At 48.6% G+C, this 24,933-nt stretch overlaps 1 protein-coding gene across 1 annotated transcript in view; it reads right to left on the reverse strand.

Moving 5' to 3' along the window:
• Nucleotides 1–16,770: 16,770 nt before the first annotated feature.
• Nucleotides 16,771–24,933, reverse strand: part of TMCC2 (transmembrane and coiled-coil domain family 2) — a 47,672-nt gene continuing 39,509 nt past the window's right edge. Inside the window, exons 3-5 of the mRNA XM_006834085.1 lie at nucleotides 19,551–20,491; nucleotides 18,196–18,331; nucleotides 16,771–17,567 (exon numbers count right to left, since the gene is read on the reverse strand). Coding sequence (XP_006834148.1) covers nucleotides 17,256–17,567; nucleotides 18,196–18,331; nucleotides 19,551–20,491 — 1,389 coding nt within the window. The 3' untranslated portion in view covers nucleotides 16,771–17,255. The remainder of the gene's footprint in view (nucleotides 17,568–18,195; nucleotides 18,332–19,550; nucleotides 20,492–24,933) is intronic.

Here is a 24,933-nt window from a genome sequence, read left to right on the forward strand (position 1 = left end):
GATTTACACCCTCGGAAACCCTGTACAGGGTCGCTATGGGTCGGAACCGACTCAACGGCACTTAACAACAACAACAACCTTGCCCAGTGAAGGAGACTTCCTGTGGAGCCTTTGCATTGCATAAGACCATAGGTGGAATCCTGATCCTCATCCAGAATCTTTTAAGGTGGGAAATTTCCACTTGAAAGGACAAGCAGACCAGCCTGGAGTGTCTAGAAGAACAGAAGATACTTCATGAAAGAAAGACCACAGGAAAAATAAAAACAATAACGGCAGTCGATTAACTACTATAAGAACAAGCAAGTTGTTTGCACAGGAGCCATCAAGACAAGTGGTCAGGTCCCCTTAGGGCAAACGCCCTTCCAAGACTAAGACTCAAGGGGAATACATGAGCAGGCATATGTGGTCTTGCTGCTGACCATGTTGGTCACCGATAAGGGGATGTGGGGGAAAAACAGCAATGAAGTTGTGAGCTAGTCCAACCACGTTCAATAGATTCCTGTGAACCTGGGTTGAGACCTGGTTGGCAAGCAGTATGGCAGGACCTGGGAACTCCTGGGCCCGGAGATAGGGACATGGCCACAGAGGACTAGAGCAGAGAGTGAAGCATCCAGCTGATACGGAGAGAGGAGAGATGCACAAGAATGTTTGCAGATAGTACCCACTTGACCTGGCTTCAATGGCTGGATGATCAGAACTCGACTAGAAGAAGAAAGAAGAGGAAAAAAATAGTGATCCACTACAACTTGATGAACTTGACCTATGCTTGTGAATGTAGTAGCTCAAAGGAGAGAACAAATCTTTACAGCAAGGATCATTCCTACCCCCTTGGTACACAGGGTTGACAGGGACGGGCAACTTAGACATCGGCTACCCAAAATGGGGGGCTACAGAGGCACGAAGTGACTGACTTTCAAGAAGAAGCCTAGTTCCAGAGGGTGTGGGGGAAGGTAGACTCTCCATTGAGTGGTTTCCAACCTGTCTGGATGGGGCTGATGAAAGGAGATGGGGATAAGACTCTTGTGGCTCAATAGTGAATAATTGCTATCAGAACTGAATGTGAGTGTTGAAATTTAAAGGTAGATGCTTTGTAACAAAAGAAGGGGAGTGGCTGATTTTGCAGTCCAGGAGCAGAGGTCCCTGGGACCATCAAGGGAGAAGAGTGGAGTGTGGGACCCTATCCAGAGAAGCAGTGACACCAGAGATGGAGGCAGAGACGATGATGTGGAAAGGTGGAGTGCCTGGGGACTCTGGACTCAGGGAGGGAGAGGATCTGTGTGTTGACAGCCAGGGGACAGGCTTGCGGGGTGTACACTTTGGTTGTTTGATGATGCATGGAGGGGATTGTAATCATTGCAATGAAACTAAATAAGATAGGATTAATGTAAAGCTAAGGTTCACCCATGTAAACTATCACATAACTCACAATAAAAACTTAAAATAAAAAGTATTACTATAAAATCATAGAACCCTTTATTAGACAAAATATAAAATGTGAAGCTACTGTTTCTCAGTGTATCTTCCAAAGTATATACACTTCTGAAGATGACACTTCCATCTCTCTAACTCTTCCCCCAGGAATTCTGTGCTCTTCGATTTACACCATGTCAAAATGGCAATTTTGGGCATCACTTAGGGACTCAAATCGTATTCAAATGTTCTTTAAGTTTTGGAAACAAAATGAAATCTTAAGTAGGGTAAATGGGGTAAAATTTCCTTATGAAATTCATATAAACAATCTTTGTTATCCTCAAAGAATGAGCAGGTATAATGTAGTGATGAAAAAAAACCCTTTCCTGACTATTTTCTCACCAATGCATTTTTCTATTTTATTTTCTTAAACTTCCCCTTAATCAGCCCTCATGATAGTCTTGTGTCCTTCAAGAAAAATCTATCAAGATCAACCCTTAAGAATCCCCAAAAGCAATTGTGATATCCTTCTGAGATGACCTTTCTGCCTTGAATGTAACTTGCCCAGAAGATTCCCTTGGAAGCCACTGTGTTGATTTGGCTCTGTTTTTGAAGATGCCCTAAGGAAACTATGACAAGTGTGTTACTGGGAGAACTTGTCTGCAACCATCCACCAATTGCACAGACATGTTTAAACATGTTTTGTTTGGAATAAACCTGTGCATGTATGAACTAGAACTCTAGTAGAATTTTTTTTTTTACTTATCCTTGTATGCTTACCACAAATAGGACATGATCCTACTTAAATGAAATACTTAGAATAGGCAAATGCAGAGATAAAAGTTTGTTAGTTGTTACCTTGGGTAACCACTTGGGGGATTTGGAGGAGAAGGCAGTGGGAAATTATTGCTATGGAGTACTGAATTTCTGCTTCTTGTTGTTAAGCACCATGGAGTCAGTTCTGATTCAGCAATCCTGTATAGATTTTTGAGGCTGTAAATCTTAACAGGAGCAGAAAGTCTCATCTTTTTCCCTCAAAGTGGCTGGTACATTAGAACTGCTTAGGGTAATAAAAAAAAAAAAAATTTTTTTTTTTTTTTTGAACACAGCATGGTGAATGTAATTAATGTCACTGAATTATACACTTAACAAAACAATTAAAATGGCAAATGTTTTGTTATATTTATTTTACCACAATAAAAGCTAACAAACAACCAAAAAACCCAACTGATCTCAAATAGTCAAGTCTTGTGCAAATCTCAAATCTCATACACAGAACCTGGCTTTGTCCGCCAGCCTCCGATTCCTTCCCAGTCACATTTTATTCTCCTAGGTGTACTTGCGATCCTGCCAAGTTAGGAGTCTGTACTGTTGGGGCAAACATTCCCCAGCTTTGTCTGTCCCTTGGATTAATGGGGTTTAGGTTCCAGGCCTGGTTTCTGCAATGGGGTCTCCTTGCCCACAAGCTACAGCCTTTGGCAGGAGGCAGGCTGCAGACCCACAGAGGTCAGGCTGGGTGTACCTGTGTGGAGCAGAGGCAGGGGTCTGCTGGCCACAGTCCAGACACATCCCAAGTGAAGCAGCTTCTCCTACTGGCAGACTGACTATGTGGAGCTTCTCTGAAGTAAGAAAGACTGGCATGGCTCTGACCGATTTGGTTTTGTAACCTTGGGCAAGTCACTGACTCTCAGGGCCTTGCCTTCCATATTTGTTTGGTAATAACCCACATCCCAGGGGCATTATATGGATTGTCTGAGATGATCTATGTGAACCTGCTGTGTGAACTGTCAAGCACAACACGAGTGTGAGAGGTCCTGCCTTTGACTTTGCCATGAGCCCTGTGGTTTGAACAGGGTGTCTGATCTCAGAGGTTATTTTTAAGATATCGGTTTCCAGACATGGCTCTTAACCTGGGGTTCATGAATGTCTGCAGGGGACCCTTCAACTTCCTGATATCATGTGCAGAATTTGTAAGTAGGTGCATTTTTCTGGGAAGAGTGTATACAGTTTTTCTCAGACCTTGAACCTCTGACTAGACTGAAAACTTGTCAAGAGCCACTACCTGAGTCAGCACTTGGTGGCTACATCCATGGGGAATCATCTGCCAGCTAGAAAGTCCTCTGGACCTTTGAGGCAGTGGTCCTGCAAGCTGGGGTGACCTAGCACATACCCATTCAGAGTGGAGGTAGAAAGAGGGCATGGCTACCCAGCCCCACTGGGTCCAGAACACTGAGGAGGTGTTTTCAGTGTAGAACAGTGAGGTAACAGAGCTGCCAAGAAGCTCATAAGATCTGGGACTCCATGGGACCCATCCACATTTCAGTCCCACATTCTATGCTAGACTGGCATTAGCTGGAACCCTGACCTCCTGGCTTTGTAGTTACCAGGTTGTAAGAAGACTATTGATAAATGGAATTATTTCCAGAGGACACAAGCCAAGATGTCAAAAAGTCTTGAAAACATCTCTTAGGAGAAATGACGGAGAGAACTGAGGATATTTGGCTCTGAGCAAAGAATATAGGGCAGAAGGAGACTGGGAGAGGACATCAAAATCTTGACATGCTACCTTGTGGATTCTACAGGGAGGCAGCAAAAGGAAAGACTTTGGAACCACGAGTCCTGTCCCACAAGAGCATGGAATAGTAGTCCCCAGGGACCCACTTACTTGGTGTTATAGGAGGGACTACATTACAGGCTAGGTCCAAGCTTTATCCATTAAAAAAACAACAACAAACCAAACAGCAATGCTCACACTCCTAGGACTCAGGAAGAGTGGCTGATGCTTTTGGAAAGGGACAATGGAGGGAGAAAGGAGATCCTGTGATCTCTAACCAAGGAGTCCTCTTGGGCTGGGTCTGCTTCCGCCAGCGTCCTTTCCCTCCATTACCTATCTCTACCTGGCAGCCCTTGCTGGACCCTGATGTGTATTGCCTAGAACTGGAAGCTGGTGTGGTGGCCCAGGAAGGCTGGTCTCCAGCTCCCATGGAGGACACGCTGGGTTAGGGGGTGGAAATGGGAGTCTGGCTCATTGGTGAGTCACCTGTGGCCATTGTCTGCTCCTGTTTCTCTCGGGGAAGGCCGCTGGGGGATACAGGCTCCTGGCCAGCAGAGCCTGTGAAAGCAGGTTTCCACCACAGCTCTGGGAGCAGTTAGGTTTGGCTCCCTCGCCTTCCTCGCCCACTACCCTGTAAGGCGGGGTTGGCCCAGCACTAGCTATTGGACACCGGCTGACTGGAGATTGAAGGAGAGCGTGTCCCACTTCTGTTCACACTTTGCTGAGGGGCTCTATGTGGTCACAGCAGTAGAGTTGAAGTTCCAGTCTGTGTGTGTCCCGCCCTGTCTGGCAGGAGAAGTTGGCAGGTGTGTCCCCTCTCCAGTGATCACACAGTGAGCCTGCAGAGGCTCACCTCCCTGACACACCCATCCTGAACCTCCTTCCAAACCTGCTCTCACCCAGCACCTGCCAAGCACTCCACCCTACCTCAGGGCTCCAGGGGAGCCAGGACAGGGCTGAGGGTAACTCCAGGTCGGTACCTGCAGGTACGTCCCAGTCCTTCACTAGGGCCTGGTTTGAGTACTAGGGCCTGCCCGCATCCCTCATCAAACCTGAGTTTAAGCTCCTGAACTCCCCTGGGATGGGGACCACAGCAGCATAGAATGGTCAACTGCCAGTGTTATCAATACAGAGGTCCCAAGAAGACAGACCTATTGAGGAGCAGTACCCAATCTGCAGTAGACAGGTGGGAATAGCAGTGTCCGTGGTAACAAGACTGTTGCCCTCCCAGACCCTGATAGACCTTCAGTTTGGGAACCAGCTGAGTTTGGGGGCCAATCCTCTTAGCTTACAGCTTTCCTGCTGCTGCCTCTCTTGCTCTTTGGGCCTGAATAAAGATGGTCTGAAGTTGGGGGGTGAGGTTAAGAATGTGATCATCCTGTATGGGCAACAACATGAGCTCTGGAGCCACACAGACATGGGCTAGAACCCTGGTTCTTCCACTTCTGTCAGTTGGACCCTGAGAAATGTCTAGATCTTTCTAAGCCTCAGTTTTTCCCATCTGTAAAATGGCAATAATAACCATCTCACGATGCAAAATGGCATGCAGATATTATCCCATTTTGTTCTCACCAGGATACTTTGTGAGAGTTATTATTATCTCCATTCTTATTTATTTTTATTACTGTTTGATCTTAGCTGAAAGCCTGGGAAACAATTATCTCCATTCTTCAGCTGAGAAATCTGAGACCTGAAGAGGTTAAATGCATTGCTCAGGATTCTGTAACTAGTAAACTGTGGAGTCAGAATGTAACCCGTGACTATCAGATTCTATAGCCCAGACTCTTGACCACTCTGCGACGCAGCTGCGGCCTCCCAGGATGGCTGTGAGAAATGAAGCAGAGGAGTCAGATAAGGGCCCGCTGCTTCATCAACACCTGAATGGACAAGCAAAACATGACCTGCCCTACAAGGGAGCATTACTCAGCCATCAGGAGAAACTGAGTCCTTAAACACACACTACAACACATGGATGAACTTCAAAAACGTTAGACGGAGTGAAATAAGTCAGCCACAAAAGGACGAAAGTGTATTGTTGCTGTTGTCAAAGTGTTGAGTCAGTTCCTCCTCGTAGCAACCCTGTATAGGGTTTCCAAGGAGCAGCTGGTGGATTTGAACTGCTGATATTGCAGTTAGCAGTTCAGTGCTTGTCCTAAAGCACCACATCAGGACTCCTAAATAGTGTGTGTTGTTATTGTTAAGTGCTGTCCAGTTATCTCATAGTGACCCTGTATAGGGTTTTTGAGGAGCAGCTGGTGAGCTTGAACCGCCAACCTTGTTGTTCTAACCAACCTTACAGTCCAGTGCATTAATATGCAGCCCCAAACCAGGACTCCAAATAGTGTGTGGTGTTGTTGTTGTTAAGTGCCATCGAGTCAGTTCCGACCCATAGCGACCCTGTATAGGGTTTCTGAGGAGCGTCTGGTGAACTCGAACCACCGACCTTGCCATTCAAACTGACCTTGCAGTTCAGCGCATTAACCCACAGCGCCACACCAGTTCTCCAATAGTATATGAGCCCTCTTAAATAAAATATCTAGAATAGACAAATGCATAGAGACCAAAACTAATGAGTTGTTATCTGGGAAGGAGGGACTGGGAAAGAAGGGGCACTGAACTTCTCTTTGGGGTGATGAAAATATTTGGAATCAGATAGCAGAGATAGTTGTACAACATGGTGAATGTAATTAATGTCACTGAAGTGTACATTGAAAAAGATTGAAATGACAAATGCTTTGGCACATATGTATGTTTCATATATATATATAAAACGTTTAAGGGTATACCGTTTGGTTGGTTGATGATACATGGAGGGGATTGTAACCATGGCAATGAAATGATATACGATAGGATGAATGTAAAGCTAATGTTCTCCCATGTAAATGATCACATAATTCACAATAAAAAATTATTTAAAAAAACAAAACACATATATATGTTATTGTTGTTATTAAGTGCCGTCAAGTTGATTTTGACTCCTAGCAACTCTGTATAAGGTTTCCAAGGAGTGGTGGTGGTGGTTATGTGCCATGGAATTGGTTCCAACTCATAGCCACCCTGTACAGGGTTTCTGAGGCTGTAAATCTTTATGGGAGCAGAAAGCCTCATCTTTCTCCCATGGGACAGCTGGTAGTTTCAAACTGCTGACCTTGAGATTCGCAGCCCAATTTGTAACCACTATGCTACCAGAGTTCCTTCCAGGGAGTAGTTGGTGGGTTAGTGCGTATTCTACAGCAACATACCGGAACTCCTGTGTACATAGGAGTGCTAATACGGTGCTGTTGGATAAGTACTTGACCACATGATTGGTTTAAACGGCAAGGTCAGTGGTTCAAACTCACCAGCAGCTCCTTGGAAACCCTATACAGGGTTGCTATGAGGAGGAACTGACTCAACACTTTGACAACAGCAACAATACACTTTCGTCCTTTTGTGGCTGACTTATTTCACTCCGTATAATGTTTTTGAGGTTCATCCATGTGTTGTAGTGTGTGTTTAAGGACTCAGTTTCTCCTGACGGCTGAGTAATTCTCCCTTGCAGGGACAGGTCATGTTTTGCTTGTCCATTCAGGTGTTGATGAAGCAGCGGGCCCTTATCTGACTCCTCTACAGGTTTGCTATGAGTCAGAACTGACTCGAGGCCCTAAAAACACAGCAACACATATGTTATATATATTATATACAATGGAAGTCAAAAAGTACTGCTATTAGAGTTCCACTTCACATACACACAGGTTTATTCCAAACAAAACATGTCTAAACATGTCTCTGCCATCAGTGCATGGCTACAGGCAAGTTCTCTCAGTCATAAATTGTCTTAGATTCCTTAGGGTGCATTTTAAAAAAAAGTCCAATCAAAACAGTGACTTCCAAGGGGATCGGCTGGACCAGTTCAAGTCAAGGCAGAGAGGTCAGTTTAGAAGGTCAAAGCAATTACATTTGGGGGTCATCTTGATAGATTTTCCCAAAGGACACAGGATCATCATAGGGGCTTATTAAGAAGAAATTTTAAGAAAACTGAAAATTGCTTTGATTAGAGAAAGGCCGGGAAATTTGCACCAAGAAATTTTTTCCCATCACAACAATCCACCTTTTCTCAAGAATTTCTTTGGGCAACCTAACCCCATCCACCCTACAGAGTCCTGATCTTGTCCCTTCAGACTTTCTTTTGTTCTCTAAATTCAAAGAACATTTTAAAAGAACATGATTTGAGTCCTTAAAAGATGCCCAAACTGCCATTTTCACATGGTGTAAATCAAAAAGCCCAGAATATGAGGGGGAATGGTTAGAGGGATGGAAACTCTCCCTTCAGAAGTGTATAGACCTAGATAAAGGATATGTTGAGAAACAAAATCTTCACATTTTGATATTTTTGTTTAATAAAGGGTTCTGTGACTTTGTAGTAATACTTTTTTACCTACCCTCATATATACTACATGGATTCAGAAGAAGATGTGGAAGAAGGGATATCATTGCTGACGTTAGATGGATCTTGGCTGAAAGCAGAGAATACCAGAAAGATGATTACTTGTGTTTTATTGACTATGCAGCAACATTCCACTGTGTGGGTCATAACAAACTATGGATAACATTGCAAAGAATGGGAACTCCAGAACAGTTCGCTGTGCTCATGTGGAACCTATACATAGACCAAGAGGCAGTCGTTGGAACAGAACAAGGGGACACCAATTGGTTTAAAATCAGGGAAGGTGTGCGTCAAGGTTACATCATTCACCATACTTGGCACAAGTTACCTTCAAGGTCCCTGGATAATACAAACAATTTGTACTCGGCTTGTAACCAAAACATTGGCGATTCGAAACCACCCAGTAATTCTATAGAGAAAAGAGCCAGAAATCTGCTTCTGTAAAGATTATAGCCAAATTCTACTCTATAACATGGAGGCTCCTAAGTCACAGATCAACAACAGAAACAAAATAAAATAACAAGTCATCTTCCCTTCTTTCCAGGGCCTTAGTTTCCTCATCTGTATAATGGAGGTGTTGGCCAGAGATTCCCTAAGGGCCCTGCAGCCTTTTGCCTGGTTGTGGAGGTCACAAGCGGGGATCGGTAAACATGGCCACATGTACTAGATGCAGCTGGACAAGAGGGATTTAAGTGAGGTAACAAAAAAGGACCTTTTGGCTTGAAGGTTAATGAGACACTGAGATGAGTGGAAAAGATGTGACAAAGATTATGTCATCTAATGAAGGGAACATTACCAATACAGTTCCCCTCCAGCGCAGTTGTTCTGTGCTCTTCCTTAGATCCAAACTCCATTTTAGTAGTTACCAAACTATATTGCCAGTTGCCCATTTTTATCACCGTCTTTAGGGCTAGGTTTCAAGATAAAGAGTTTTTCTATTTAACCTCTGTACTCCCCATCTCTTAATGAAGCAAGTGTTCAGACAGGTCTCATGCATGCCTTTCCCCTCTGGGGTTGAAGTGAAGCTAAAGGACTCAAGACAAAAACACAGAGTCCATGGAATTTGGTAACGTTTTGTCTTCTCTTTCTGACTCTTGTAAAGTGTTTTCCCCTGAACATTCCACATCTCCACTCTCTCTTTCTCCAGCAGGGTATGGAAAGGGTTCAATGTAATAAGCTCATTTGTGCTAAGATGTGAAGGGCCCCAGGTTTTGACCCTTGCTAGGAATCCTGGTGTGGCGCTGCAGGATGAGCACTCCACCACAAGGTCAGTTTGAACCACAAGATTGGCGGTTCAAACTCACCAGCCACCCCTTGGAAACCCTATGCAGGGTGGCTATGAGTTGGAACCAACTCAACGGCACTTAACAACACCAGGGGCCCTTCCAAAGAGCCTGGTGGGGCAGCAGTTAGGTGTTTGGCTGCTATACCAGCCACTTCTGCAGCAACCTACTCTGTAAAGATTAAAAACACTATGGGGCAATTCTACTCTATCATATCGGGTCACCATGAGTTGGAATAAACTTGACAGCAGTGGATAGGGGCATCTACCGGAGACCCTAGGTAGTGCAAATATTAACAAGCTCAAAAGAAAGGTCTGCTGATTTGTTTCAGAAAAATTAGCCATTGGAAGACCAGTGGAGTATAGCTCTACTTGCACACATGGAATCACCATGACTATGAATTGGTTAGACTGTGACTCTTTTTTTTTTTTTTTTTTTTTGTAAGAGTACCTGCATTTGCACTCTGCCTAACCTAACTGTGAGCTGTCAGTCTCCAGTTATGGAACATGACATTGTCAGCAAACCTGGGTTTGTCCTGAGTCCGCCATCCTCCAAATGTGTGTTCATAAGTTCCCCTAAGTTTTCTGAGACTTGGCTTGCTCTTCTGTAAAATGGAATTCAATAGTTTCTCTCTAGCCAACCTGCAGGGTTGTTGGGAGGATAAAATGAGTCAGTGTTTGTGAGATCCTAGACAGAAGAAAAGAGATTCTGAATGCTATGTCTTTGGGCAGGGTGGGGCCTTCCCACACCCTCCAATCAAGCCAGAGTAGACAGGTAGCCATGCGTGGAAAGCCACCTCCTTTTAAATCTTACAACTGCCACGCAGAGAAGGAACGCTGATAGCTCTTTCATCTTCAGCCCCACCTTCAGGAGAGCCTAGTGGAGCCTAAGCCTTCTTGTTCCTCTCACTTCCATAGCATTGGGACATGTAGCAACGGGACTTCTCTAGGGGTTACAACAGGGTTCAGACACCTCATTGTCCCTCTACCCCTGACTCCACAGATCTTGCCCAAGACTCCACCTCAACAATGTTGTTGAGAGCCTCCCTGGAGTTAGCTTCATTCAGGGACATCTTAGATCTTCCCAGAGAACCCAGGCCTTAGTTGCTCATTAGCCACATTAATCTCTCCATCTGAATTTCTCCATTTCCAGTGTCTGGAGATAGGGACACTGGGACCTAAAGAAGTCACATGACCTGTTCAGTTTCATAGGGCACATTGAGGCTCAGTCTCCTTGCCCACGTCCCTAGAACACCAGATTTTTCATCTTTTCTGAAGCATCTCCTTCCTTCCCTTTTTCTTTCAAGTCCTCAGGCCTCAGAATTTCTTGGGGTTTCCTTAGCTCTCTAAAAGGGGTCTTCAATCCTGTTCCTTCTCATTGTAATGGATTTAGAAGCCCCTTCCCCACATATCCTCTCCTCTAAAGTGTGGGCTGGCCAGTTCTGGTTTTCAAACAGATGCATACCCTCTCACACAATGGAATGATCCTCTATCCTATCTCTAACTCCAAGACTCAACCCAAACCACCTTGGTGGAGAATCTCTCCCTTATTTACTCACCTTACTCAGCCAAGCTAAGGAGCTCTGGTTGCGTTGTGGTTATGAATCAGGCTGCGAACCTCAAAGTCAGCAGTTCAAAGCTACCAGCTGCTCTGTGGGAGACAGATGAGACATTCTGCTCCCGTAAAGATTTACAGCCTCGTAAACCCTATACAGGGTCACTGTGAGATTTGCACCACCACCACCACTCAGCCAAGAAGCCTCCCCATAACTTCCCTTCACAATGACATTGGTCCCCACATGGACCCCTGCCTGCCTCCATATCAGAGTCCCTGGGTGGTGCAAATGGTTAACGCATTTGGCTGTCAACTGAAATGGTGGAAAGTTTACGTCCACTAGAGGCATCTTGGAAGAAAGATTGGAGATCTATTTCCCCAAAATCTGCCACTAAAAACCCTTTGAAGCACATAGTTCTACTCTGACAAAGTTGAGGTCACCATGGGTTGAAGTCAACTGCCACAGCAACTGGTTTGGTTTTAGTCTCTATGTGCTTTGGCGTGTCTGTGCATGTGCTCCTACTTGTCCATGAGCTTGGTGAGGTCAGGAACCATGTTTTGCTTGTCTCTGGGTCCTCAAAACCATGCTTCTTGAATAAACCCAAGGCTGGGTGGCTTTTTGGAATTGCACACCTGGATTCCAGGCTGCCAAGCAATGACAGGATCTGTAAGACCAGCAGGGAAGGAAAGGGAGAGAAAGAATGGAACCAGGCTCCTCCTCATCCAACTCTTCCTCTGCTCTTTGGCAAATGACATGACTCATAGGTCTTCCTGTCTTTGGCTGGGCGTAGCCCATCTAGCAGAGAAGGTGAGGAAGGGACTGGTCAGAGACATAACAGGTCTATGCAGTGACTTACTCATTGAATGAGTTCATTGAATGAACAGATTCATGGAAAATCCTCTCTTCTTCATCCCACCCTAACACTGGTCTTCACTAGAAAGAGATCAAGGAGGCCAACTCCAGTAATAGTCCAGAGACAGCTCCAGGTAAAAGTGGATGGTTTCTTACTAGAGCTGGGGACCCAGGAAGGTGCTACTGAGGGGACTCAGCCAACTTGAAGGAGAACAGAGAACAGAGCCCCCAGGCCAGAAGGACCCAGATCTTTCTCAAGCTTTTACTTGAGCCCTTATCCCAATCCAGTGAAACAAAGACATTACCAATGAGTTCAATTTATGGAGACCCTATTCCAGTGAACCAAATGACAGCAAAAGCAACAATGAAAGGCCACAAAGGAACCCTGAGACCAGGAGGTTGGCTGGGCAGGTGAGGCTAGGTGTCTGAGAGATTGTGTACTTTCCTTCTCTGTGTGCTTCTGAAAGCAGAGTTGACCCAGTGAGTGGCTGCCTGGAGACAGGAACTTGACTGAGGTGGCCTGGTCCACACTGCTGGGTCTAGGGTACCTCATCTGGACAGTTGACCTCCAGGGTGTGCACAGGGCAGAGATGGGCTGTCTGGGGTAGGTCCACTCTGCTGGGAGGCCCCATGTGGGAGGAAGTACCGCCGGCAGCACCCTGGACTACTCTTGGACTGGCAAGTCAGGATGTGCTGAAGCAAGTCCCAGCTTCCCCTCCCCACACCCCATCCCAGCAGGCCTGGTGTGGCCCAAACTTCTTTCTCTCATCTTCATCCAGGGGTTAGCTATAAGCCTTTTGGTGGAAGGGTCACGGATGGCCACTTTCCCAAGCTTTGCCCCTAGCTGTGTCCCCAAGCTGGTCAAAACCCTCCCTGGGGTCCCAAGATAGGGGGCAGTACCCTGACAGGTGGGTCCCAAAGGGAGCGAGATCTTAGGGTGATGTAGGGGCAGACATCCACACCTAACATCTCTGAGTGTCATGATAGCCCTGTTGATTGGGAAGCACAGGTATCTTTATCCCCTTGTCTCAGATGGGGAAACTGAGCCTATGACCTCACAGCCACCAGTGACTGAGTCTCTTAACGCTAATTCTACATCTTTTCTAGACCACACACATAGGACTATGCTGTCTACAGGGGGCCAGGCTAATGGCAGCAGGCCTGGTCCAGTCCAGGCCTCTCTTAAGCTGGGGCTTGCTAGTGAGCCACTAGACTTACTTTGCCTACAAGACTTACAGAAGAGGCTTCTGGGAATGGTACAGTGGATTAAGTGTTGGTCTGCTAACCAAGAGGTTGGCAGTTCAAACCCACCAGTCGCCGTGTGGGAGGAAATTGTGGCAGTTTGCTTCCATAAAGATTTACTGCCTCGGAAACCCAGGGAGTGATTCTGTTCTGTCTTACAGAGTGGCTATAAGTCAGAACTGACTTGGTGGATGTTGGTTTGGCTTTTTGGTTTTTAGCTCATGGGGAAGAGGCACTGTGAGGGTTGCTACTGAGCTAAAAGCATCTCCAAAAGTATTTCTGGGGTCAAAGGCCAGACTCACTGTGTTGGTCTCAGCTTTACTTGTTCCTGTCAGGTCTGCCTGGAACTACTTTAAGCAGTTTGGTCCGCACTTTAACAACCCTGTGGTTATGAGGTGTAATATGTGATATGAGGTGTAATATGTGGTATGAGGTATAATAACTGCTCTGGGTTAATCCCTTGATGTGTACTAGGCACTGTGATAAGGTCTCGAAGGTCTTCTGCGGCCAAAGCCTGCAAACCAGGTGCCATTTCTACTCCTCTCACAGGTGAGGAGACAGGTCAGAGAGTGCTGACCCCTTGTCTAAGATGAGTGGCTTTGCAGAGTCTGCCAGCCTCCAAAGTCTGTGCTTCTACTATTAGGACTGAACTTCACTGAAGAGGAAAATCCTCTCTCCCTCCCCACCCAGAATCACCAGGGAGTTATAACCTGGGGCTGTTGTTGACCTTGGCTGCTAACAAGACAAGTGGGCCCTGACTGGTGGCAACCCCATGCACAAGGGAGCGAAATGCTGCCTGGCCCCGTGCCACCCCTATGATCACTTGTAGCTTAGACTATTGTGATCCATCCCATTTTTATTGGGTGGATTTTCAGAAGTAGACTCTCTCTCTAGTTTGTCTTAGTCTGGAAGCTCTGCTGAATCCTGCTCCACAACACAGCAGCACAGTTTCCCCTGACAGGCAGGGGGTGGCTGTGTACCAGGGACACTGGCCAGGAATAAACCCAGGTCTCCCACATGTAAGGCGAGAATAGTGTCACTTAGCTGCCTCTTAGGGATGCACCTGCTGCAGCACCCTAGTTCCCACTAGGCTGTCACAGACTGCCAGCTCTGCATGGGCATATTCCTATGCCTGCTCCAGCTACACCTGCCTGCCAAGTGCTGCTGGAATGATGAAGTGCCAAGTTGGCCAACTCCAGCAGAGACTATCTCAGCTGCACTTACTCTGGGTGGGCAAAGGCTGGCAAGGCGGGCTTCCTGGATCCTCAGGTATGGGGCTGAGGTCTGCTTCAGAGGTGTCTGCTCATTGGGGAGGTTGGTCCCCAGCAGAGCAAGCAGCCCTCTGGATGCCACCCTATGAACTTGGTTGGAGAAGGGTCAGATCTGGAGAGGAGTAATTCACTCCTTTTACAGGGAGGACAGAGACAAACAGGGAGGTGTCCATGAGCACCAGAGGAACACACCCAGTTCCCAGACAGAGCACTGAGACAAACACTGGCCTGCATTGCTTCTCCCCTTTGCACAGATGATCTTCCTCCTCCTACATATGCTTTGCAGCCTCAGACTCTGCTTTGCAGCCTCAGACTCTGCTGTAGCTGGCAGTGACATTTCAGTGTGTACAGGGAAGGCACCTGACCTTGGAGAGGAATGTGGGAAATGTCCGCAGCTCAGAGCTGCCACCCCCCACCTGGGTCCAGGAATGTGGCCCCCTGCTGCTCAGGGGCCCCCAAGGGCGCCGAGTGTGTTTGGGTGGCCAGAAGAGCCTGTGGAGGTAGGCACAAGAATGGCGCTGTTAAAAGGTACTGTACAGGTGACGTGGTGGAACCCCTGCAGTGTAAGAAGATAAACTGCCAAAGCCATGTTCCTCACAGTACCGGTACAACACCCCTCATCCCTGGAGGGCCCAGTCCCTGGCTCCTGGAATCACCCTAAGCCGAGGTCACAGATACAATTGCAATTTCTGATTTTCTCAGATCCGCGGAACCTCACAACATCAGAGCCCAGCATCAGTCCCATACTACAGTAGAAACTGAGGCCCTGAGAGGGGGTGGGAGTTGATCATAGGTATACTAACAAGGGTTAGAACCCAGGTCTCCAGACTCTAGATTGTGTGCTTTTCCTACAACCTTTCCTGCTGTCATGAAGCTGGAGGCCAGCATCTCCCTCCTCCCAAAGGGTTCCTGCTGGAAATCCAGTGCCTTCTGTGGGTGCCCGTAGGAAACTGCCAGGGGTGAGAGCTATTGCCACAGTAGGCTGACTCTCTGTGTCCACAGCTGTGCTCCAGCTCCAGCTGAGAAGGTGATCTGGGCTCAAGCTGGACCGCATAGATGAGGCCAAGCTAAACGCCCTTCTTCCTGGCTGAGCCCAAAAGAGGGTTTAGAGCAGGGACTCTGCTGCCCTCTTGTGGCCACACTGGGGCATGAATGCTATTACCCAGGACTCCCCACTGCTTATCTTCCCCAAGCTATGGAAACCTTTCCCATTCCCTCCACCTAGAGAGTACTCTAGAGGGGCTGGATAGAGTGAGTGTCACCGCATTTCCCTATCACTTAGCATTTAGGTGAGAGATTTGGCTACACAAAGAAAGGTGGGAAAGATAGAAAAGACAATGCCTTGTCAACCTGTCCCATCCAAGAGGAAGGAGGCCCCAAGGCCACTGGATGAGGCCCAGTTTACCCAAGAGGCCTAGCTGTAGGTGTGGGGAGAGACTCCGTAGTTTCCATGGAGACAATGTAACCAATTCACTAGAGACAGAATGGCTTGAAAATTTAGAGGATATTTATTTCTCGGAAGGCCCACAACAGCTGGCAGGCACGCCCTCCCCTGCCCTGGGAGATTCCACTCTCCTTTCCCGAGAAATCCCCTCTCTTCTTGGGAGGGGGCATGGGAAGTGGGGGATGTGAAGAGAAACCATACACAACACTCCAGAGCCTTAAAAAAATAAAGAGACAAACAACCTTCTCCACACAAATACACACGTACAAATATAAATAGACTAAATAAGACGTATAAAAGAGGTCCCGTTCCTCCCATCCTGGCTGAGTAGCTGCTTCCGGAGGCAGGGTGGCTTGACCCATTTCTCCCAGCTGACATCATCCAGAGGTCAAACAGTGAGGGAGCGCCCTGATGAGCCCAGAATAAACCCAGGCTTCAGGGAGAAGGGAGGAGTCCAGGTACAAAGGAACAAATAAATAAATAAATAGAACCTAATGTGCTCCCAGAGGCCTAAGGGAATAGGCTGAGGCTGGGGGCCCCTGGGGTCAGTTTCCCTGAAAATGGCAGATCCAGTGACAGGCAGAAAGAATAGCAGGGAAGATACAAGTCCAAAGTTATACCCCGGTGGCCTTGAGAGCCTGCATCCCTCATGTCACCTCATTTTAAACGGACTCTGAAGGGAAAATGGATGGTTGGGTCTCTCAGATAGCTGCTTTCAACGTCCTCTCTAGCCTCCCTGCTTTCTCTGGGCCAATGAAGCCTTCTTCCTCACTCTCTGGCCTTCATCCAGATCATCTCCATTGGAGGGAATAGTAGCTGCCTCCAAGGTAGACTCCTTCCCCAACATAGCCCTCTTCTGCTCTTCTCTCTGGCCTTTCTGACCCGGGCCATCCCAAGGCCAGCTGAGAGAAGTCCTGGTGTGATTGTAAATAATCCACACAAGCCAACCCCCAGGTCCTCCTCCTCCACTCCACTGGCACATGTGTCACCTCCATCTCCACCAGGGCTGCACTCTAGGCCCCCTTCAGGCCAACAGGGAGAAGGTGTCAGACAGAAGCAGGGTCAGAGAAGGAGCAGGAACTGCTGGAATGGACAGTTTGGGCAGAAGGCCCAACTAGACACACAAAGAAGTCCAAGGGACTTGGCGGTCCCAGGTCCCTCTTAGAGAAGCATGGCCAGCAGGGCCTGGAGAACACGGGGCGAGGGCAGGTTGGCCACTCAGCTGGGCAGCAACACATGCTCCAGGAGGTAGCTGACGGAGTCCCAGTGCTTCCAGAGGAGGAAGAGGAACAGGACCAGGAGGGCGGTGCTGGTGATGCGCAGACGTGTCTTCATGAGAGGTGTGATGAAGTTGGCAATGGTGGACACAAAGACCAGTAGCACAGCCATGAGAGCCAGGATCACGTTGATGAACTTGCCCAGCAGTGCCCGCGCATTGGCGTTCTCCACGCCCTCCAGCTGCACCACCTGCTGCTGTTGTTGCTGTAGCTCCAGCTTGGTGACCCGGGTCAGGCAGGACTCCACGGCTTCCTGCAGGGGGCAGAAGGGTTGGACACGGGTGCTCAGGGCAGGCAGGACTCTCAAAGCTGAGCCCTGCCTGCTCATCCCACTGAGAAAGTGACAATGCATGAGGTTCCCCCTGCAAAGGGGTGTGAGCTGATCAGCTGGGGCTGGGGGTTGGGTTCTTTGTGACTATTTGGGAGGAGCTGGCCCAATCCTAGCTCCCTCTTGAAGCATTTGTCATTGAGTTGGTTCTGACTAACAGTGACCTATGTGCATCCATGGTTTTCATTGGCTGTGAACTTTCAGAAGCAGATTTCCAGGCCGACCTGCCAAGGAGCCTCTGGGTGAGTTTGAACTGCCAACCTTTTGTTAGTAGCCCAGTACTTTACCATTTGTGTCACCCAGCACTTCTTAAACCAATTGTCATCAATTTGGGAATCCTTAAATATTCATTTCCCAGGTGGCCACAGAAGAGGTGGCATATAAGTGGCCCTGGACAGTCAGCTTGCCTTGATTCTGCTCTTTCCTTCTGCCTCCTATCTCCACTCACTGCATGCTGCCCTCTAGGTCCATGTGTCTATCTGCCCCAGCCCATCAGCCCCCATTTGGTAACTACCAACACCCTCGGGCTGCTGCCTGTGGTTCCTGGCCGCACCTGGATGTCCCGAGCCCTCTCATAGGACTGGTAGGCCACCTTCTCCTCCATGCTGGCCAGCTCCTGCTTCAGGTTGGTCATCTCATTCTGGTGCAGTTCAGTGAGGTCATTGAGCTGCTCCTCCAGCCGCTCGTACCTAACAGAGGACAGAGGTGAGACCTGGCTCCCTGCTCCTCCCCCCTTCTGTCCCCAGGACGGTTATCATTTGTTCTCTCAACCAACAATGACTCAGCTCACCCCACATGTTTGACCGTGTTCTAATTTTAGCAACAACAATAACAACTACTATTGACACGGTACTTACTACATGCAGGCACAGTGCTAAGCATTTAACCCATGTATCTCACATGATCCTCAGCATGTGGTAGGCACTAGTATCATCCCGTTTTACAGATGGGAAGACTGAAGCAGGAAGAGGGAAAGGAACTTGCCTGGGATCACATGGCTTGTGAATGAACTTGTGAATGAAGGAGTTGGGGCTGAAATGACTTCAACCTAGGCTAGGATACTCTCTCCTGGGTAACAAGGACACACAGGTACAGAGAACACGGCCCCTTTTCTAATGGTATTAAACATCAAAAAATGACCCTTATGGAATGTGGTCAGGTTTTAGGTGAGCGTTCCCTTTAACTTTGCAAGAATAGAAATAGTGCTGATGGAGGTAAAGATCCACAAGAATACCAAGGAGCAAGTGCCAGCTGCCAGCAGGAGACACTAAGCAAGAGTGCAGAGGCCCACAGAGGGCAGGGAGACCCCTGAGACTCTGGCCAGACTCCAGGCTGACCTCAGGAGTTTCAACTGAAAGATCAAACTTATCACGTCTATATTTACATGCTTTTGACTTTACATACTGGGATTCACTCCATCTTCACAACAACTCAGTGAAGTAGGTATTCATTTTGTCCCCATTTCACAGACGAAAAACAAAACCAAACCACGCAGGGAGAGGTTAAGTACTTTGCTCATGCTCAAGGTAGGAGGTAGATGGCAGGACTGGGATTTGAACCTAGGTAGCTCTATGCTGTCCTGTCAGATTACTGGGGGGAATCTGGTTCTGGAGTTGGTGCTTTTAACCACAGTGTTACCAGGTAAGAAGCTATGGACCTGCCTTAGTTAGTTTCCCCTTCTGTACACAGACCACTTCATGATCCAGGCAGGGATGTGCCAAGCCTCCTGAGATAGGTCCTTCTTTCAACAGGTCCCATGATCTATGCCTCCTGTCTTCTAGCTGCCCTGACAAGTCTGAAGAAAGGCTTTTCAGGGTCTTCCCTGGCCCTTCTGAGCAGCCCAGGATGCACGTAAAGGCTCCTTCATAGGTCTCTATGTCTGAGCTGGTGCCCCGCTCCTGAACCTACCTATAGCGTTCCTCCTGCAGGCACTGGGTCATGTAGGTGTAGTCCCTCTGCAGCTGAGCCTTCAGGTCCTCCATGGAATCCTCTAGGTGTGACTGCCCCTCCTTGATCTCCCGCAGTTCCTCCAGCAGAGTGTCCAGGTTGCTCGGGGCGCCGTACAGCATGTTGGACTTGGGACTGCCTAGCACGCCAGCGGGCCCCGCCCCAGAGTTGCTGCCTGCTCCGGCCGAGCTAGCGCTGGCGCTGGAACATTCATCATCGCTGCCGTACTTGGGGCTGGACACCAGTGTGGCGCTGCCGCTCAGCGCCCGAGCCGCCTCCTCCGCGGGTCCATCGTCCAGAGGGTCCTTCAGGTGGGCGATGTTGTCAGCGCTACCAAACTTGTTACGGATGAGGCTAGCGAACTCCCGAGGCTTGGATACCACTGCAGAATGGGTGGCCTGTGAGAGGCCAGAGAGACTGCCTTTGACACCCTCTACCACGCCGCCCCCGAAGCCGCTGATGCCAGCGCGCATGTTGGCGCCCACGTCCTTGAGGCCCTGCTGCATGTCCCGCAGAACATCCTTGGGCTGTCGCGAGGGCCCATTCTGCTCGATCTCCTTCAGGCGCCGGCGGTATTGCTCCAGCTTCTTGTGCAGCTGGGCGATGGTCTGGGCTGACTTCTGGTTCTTCTTCTCAAACACTTGCTTGATGCGGGACACCTGCTGCTTGTCCGCATTGTTGGCCAGTTTCAGGTACTCCGCCACGTTGTCGTCCCGGGCCTCCTGCTCGATCTTGATCTGCTCGGTGATCTTCAGGATCTTCTGGTGCAGGTGTTCAATGGCAGCCTTGGTCCGCTGGGGGTCTGGGGCCCCCTCAGGCACTTCCAGGCTGATGGGGCCATCAGTGTCACCATGGCTGGGACCACCTGAGAGGCTCAGTGCCACCAGGTCCCCCTTGTCAACCTGGGGATGAAGGCAAGCAGAAGAAATATGGGTAAATCAGGAAACCAGCAGTAGGGAATTCGGCAGAATTCTTTCATGTGCCGCGGATGCTTCTGGGCTGGATTTCTCTACCTGGGGAATAGATGTAGGACGAATAGAAATCTTAAGGGAAGAAGTGGAGAGAACAGCAGCACGCCAGCTGGCTATTTATCTATCAACCCAGTCCCAACAACATCCCAAAAATGCAATCTGGGCACATTTGCTCCTCATTTTACAGATCAGGAATTTGGCCCAGAGAGACCAAGCAAGTTGTTTCAGAATGCACAGTTACAAAATGTCAGAACTTCTAGCCCAGAACTCCTATTGCTTCCTCACACAGACCAAGCAGAGCTGAAATCTTCCTGGAGAGTCTCAGTGCTGGGAGCAAACTGTGCCTCTGGACTTACCTCCCCATTAAGGCTCCTGTCGTTCACAGGCCTTTCCCTCAGAGCTGACCAAAACTTTGGGCTCTGACCCATGCCCACTATGTTTCCCTGACCTCCCCACCCCATCTTCACTAATCAAGCCTAGCAGGCCACCCACCTCTGCTGACACCTCTTCTAGCCCCTTCATTACCTTCCAGTTTTCTGGAGTCGTCAGTAACCTCCTTCGTTTCATGGTGGGGTGGGGGGCACTCCACCCTGCCTGGTCTTCCAGGCTCGCGAGAGGTGCTCACACCCACCTGTCCCACTGGCCAGATTCCCAGGGCTTGAAGTCCAAGGACTAACTTGCAGACCAAGGGAAGCAGGGACCAGCTCTGGAGGCCTGACGGGACCAGCTGCCCAGCTGGCAGGGGATGGGCACCCAGGAAGGAAACAACAGGCCCCCCTGCTGCCCAGCAAGCAGGATTCTCGAGCACATTAGGATGGTACAGGAGAGAAGAAGGACTGAGAAAGAATGAGGAGGAGGAAAGAGAGGAAGGAAAGGCCACAGAAAATAGGAAATACAAAAAGCACAAGATCAGATGAGAAAGGGCAGGCTGGGGACCTCTCTCGTGGGTGTCTGGCTCCCCTCAGCTTGCAGGGAGGATCTCTGTCCACAGCTGAGTCCCCAGTATCTTATCATCACGCAACAACGGAAGCAGCAGGAAGTGGCTCAACCCCATGTATTTTTACACACAGCACACCCCGAAAACAGCCGGGTCAGCTCATTCGTTCTTTCTATGTATGGGGGGGGGGGCAGGGGCAGGGTGAGGTGTATGTGGGGGCAGGCGTTAAACACAAAGAAAGTGGCCCAGTCACAAGCACCGGAACCGGAAACAGCCCGTGCCAATTAAAGGCAGAAGTCATCGGGCTCCATTTCTGTGAGGTACAGAGTTATTAGAAAACATGTGAAAACAATAGCTCTGCCACCCTCTGGATCCAAGAGAAGGCTGCTCCTCTGTGGACTTCCTCCGGGGCTTTCTCAGGTCATGATTCTGCTGCGGACGCCCGGGACGCCCTTCCCCATTCCCTCCTGAGGTCAGGACGTTCCTCTCACATCTGCTTTGGATATCCCTACTGGTCCTCCTACCATCTACCCAGATATTCATACTTTAAAACCTTAGTCCTCTGAATTCCTGACCTTTTAATACCAAAGGAGCCAATTCCATAGTCTCCCAAGGTAAATTATCACACCAAACCCAAAAAAACCAAACCCACTGCCATAGAGTAGAACCGCTCCATAGGATTTCCAAGTCTGAAATCTTTGGAAAAGCAGGCTGCCTCATCTTTCTCCCATGGAAGAACGGGTGGGTTTGAACTGTCAACCTTTTTGGTTAACAGCTGAGTGTTTAAACATGATGAAACTAGGGATCCTTAATTGTCACACCAGTCTGATTTAAAACCTGCACTTGAACAAGGCTGGTTCCTGCGGCATTAGCAAAAGCCCTCTCTCAGTCTTCCTAACCCTTAGTGTTCCCACCATGAAATGGGAATGACCCTGTCTACTCTTGGGTCTGTTGTGAGGGACACAAAATAGGGGTGTCTGGCAGGAATGCAACCCCTTTCCCCACTTTTCCACTCTCTTCATGGATGAAAGAATATTCAGCAGTTCTGACCATATCTCTTCTGGAAGTATGCTAGGCCATCTGGGCCTCTTTATAACGGGGGAGGTTGCTTCCATCTCCTCAGAGTGTGTGAGGATCACAAGAATGTAGGTATGAAAAGCTGTGGAGGCAAGAGCTTTAGAACAGTAACAAAAGTTTTGTCATGCTTTAGACCATTGATGCTGCCACTTTGACAATACATCTTGCTGGGGGTCTTCCTCTTTTTCTCTGACCCTCCACCTTACCAAACATGATATCTTTCTCCAGTGACTGATCCCTCTTGACAATATGTCCAAAGGGTGAGAGATAAAGTTTGGCCATCCTGGCCTCCAAGGAGCACTCTGGGTGGACTCAAATTTCCATTTCCGTTAGTGGCTGAGTGTATTAACAGTCTGAACCACCCAGGGACTCCTTAGGAATAAGCTGTTGGTGAGTGTTGTGTACTTTAACTCATAGTGACCCCATAGGACAGAACAGAACTGCCCTTTAGGGTTTTGTAGTCTTCATGGGAACAGATTCTGAGGAGTCACTGGTGAGTTCAACCATGGGTCTTTTGGTTAGCAGCCAGGGCGGAACCATCAGTCTCTCTTTAGGACTATAAGGAAGTATAAGATAGCAGACCCTCCCCTGGTTGTGGCTCCTCCCTGGCACCTTGGTATCGCTCCTCAGTTTGCAGAGCTGAAGCTGGCTATAAAATTACCATCAGGGGGACAGTGACCATGGACAGATGGTCTATGGCTGGAGTCCTGGCCCCTCTTTTCTACTCCCAGCCCAGGCTCCAGTGGGCAGTCTGTAGCAGGGTGTTAGCACCTATCTGCCCCACCACCCACCACCCAGCCCCAGCCTGGAGGTCTCTTAGTGGTGTGAAGGTGCACAGTCTTCAGTCCTCCTGGACCATCTCCAGTCACAAAGCAGCCCCTCTCTGTTTGCCTCGGAGGAGTACTCTTGACTCCCCAGACTTCTGAGGAGGTGTCATCTTTCCCTATGGCTTCTCCTTGAATTATGATTCTGAATGCCTTGGACATAGGACAAAACTAAGTGCTTTATGTACATGAATTCATTTACAACAGAGTAACAGACCCAAGAGATCAGCATTATTATGATTCCAATTTTACAGAGGATAATAGAAGGCACCAAGGCCCACAGATGGTAAGTCACTTGCCCAGGACTATAAACCAGTAAGTGAAAGCTCTAGAATGTGAACCCTGTCTGCTTCTAACATTCAGGCCCTGATCCCACCTTGGAGGCTGGGAAGCTACTGATGGTCCCCATCTCCACAGAGTTGCTGGAGCCAGCTTTGCCTTTCAGCGTGATCCTGCATTCCCTTCATCTCTGCCACCTTTGGGACGCACATGACTAGACCAGTGGTTCTCAACAACAGAATAACTAAGGTAGGGTTTCCTCTAACTGGGACTGTAGGCTTTTTTATATACCATGTGAGCAAGGAAAAAGAAAGGTGCTCTCCCCAGCCCTATTCCGCCATTGCCACACCCAAGTGCCAATCCTTGGAAATATCCCACGTAATGGCCACAGCCAGTCAAATCCCCTCTGGAGACTTCCCAATTTTCCTCAGTGGACCCCTAATCCTAGAGTCCCAGTGAGCCAGCTCCATGAAGACTTGTACTCTCCCCTTCTGCAGCTACCTAGGGGAGGGGGCACCTCCCTCCGCTAGTAGAGGCCCTGCAGCCCATTTGTGGAGTGTGTGTGTGAGAGAGAGGGAGTGAGAGGGAGAAAGAGAGGGCAAGAAAGTATATGTGTGAGAGAGAAAGATAAAGGAAGAGTTGGTGGGGAGACAGAGTGGCCTGGGGAAACATTGTGGGGAGATATCAAGATCCTGTTGGACCTCTAAATAATCCCTCCTGCCAACTCACCACAGAGACACAGAGGAACACTGGGAGGGGGCTCAAGGGGAGACTGATCCATGAAAAGAGATTCTAAATCAAAGATTGGGCTCATCCCTGCTTCCAGATACCAGCCTCAGGGAAGTATTTCAGTAGTCTTCCAAGACCTCACCGGCCTCTTCCTTAGACCCCAAAGTCTCCCCGCCTGTTCCTCATCTGCTCTCATACTGACGGGAGTTGAGAAGCAAGGAAGGGTGTGCCTCCTCACTCAGCCTTGGCTTGGTCTGAGGAACTCCTACCACTGGGAATGGGTGACTTCACTCTGGCACAGCCCCCACATTTATTTTACTCAGCTCTGCCCTCTTCACACACAGGCTGTCTGAACCTAGGAAAAGTTGTTTCAGGGTTTTGGTAAGCCAGAAACATACTACATGCTCACAGGGAATACCAGATGTCCCCTCCTGTCCCGTTTTCTTGTCCCTGTCTCCATCCCTGGAGGGATCTGAGGATGGTGGGAAACAGCAGCTCTCCCTGTCATACCCACATAGCAGTTTCCT

Source organism: Chrysochloris asiatica, unplaced genomic scaffold (assembly GCF_000296735.1).
Source record: "Chrysochloris asiatica unplaced genomic scaffold, ChrAsi1.0 scaffold00009, whole genome shotgun sequence".
In the NCBI taxonomy this organism is placed as follows: domain Eukaryota; kingdom Metazoa; phylum Chordata; class Mammalia; order Afrosoricida; family Chrysochloridae; genus Chrysochloris; species Chrysochloris asiatica.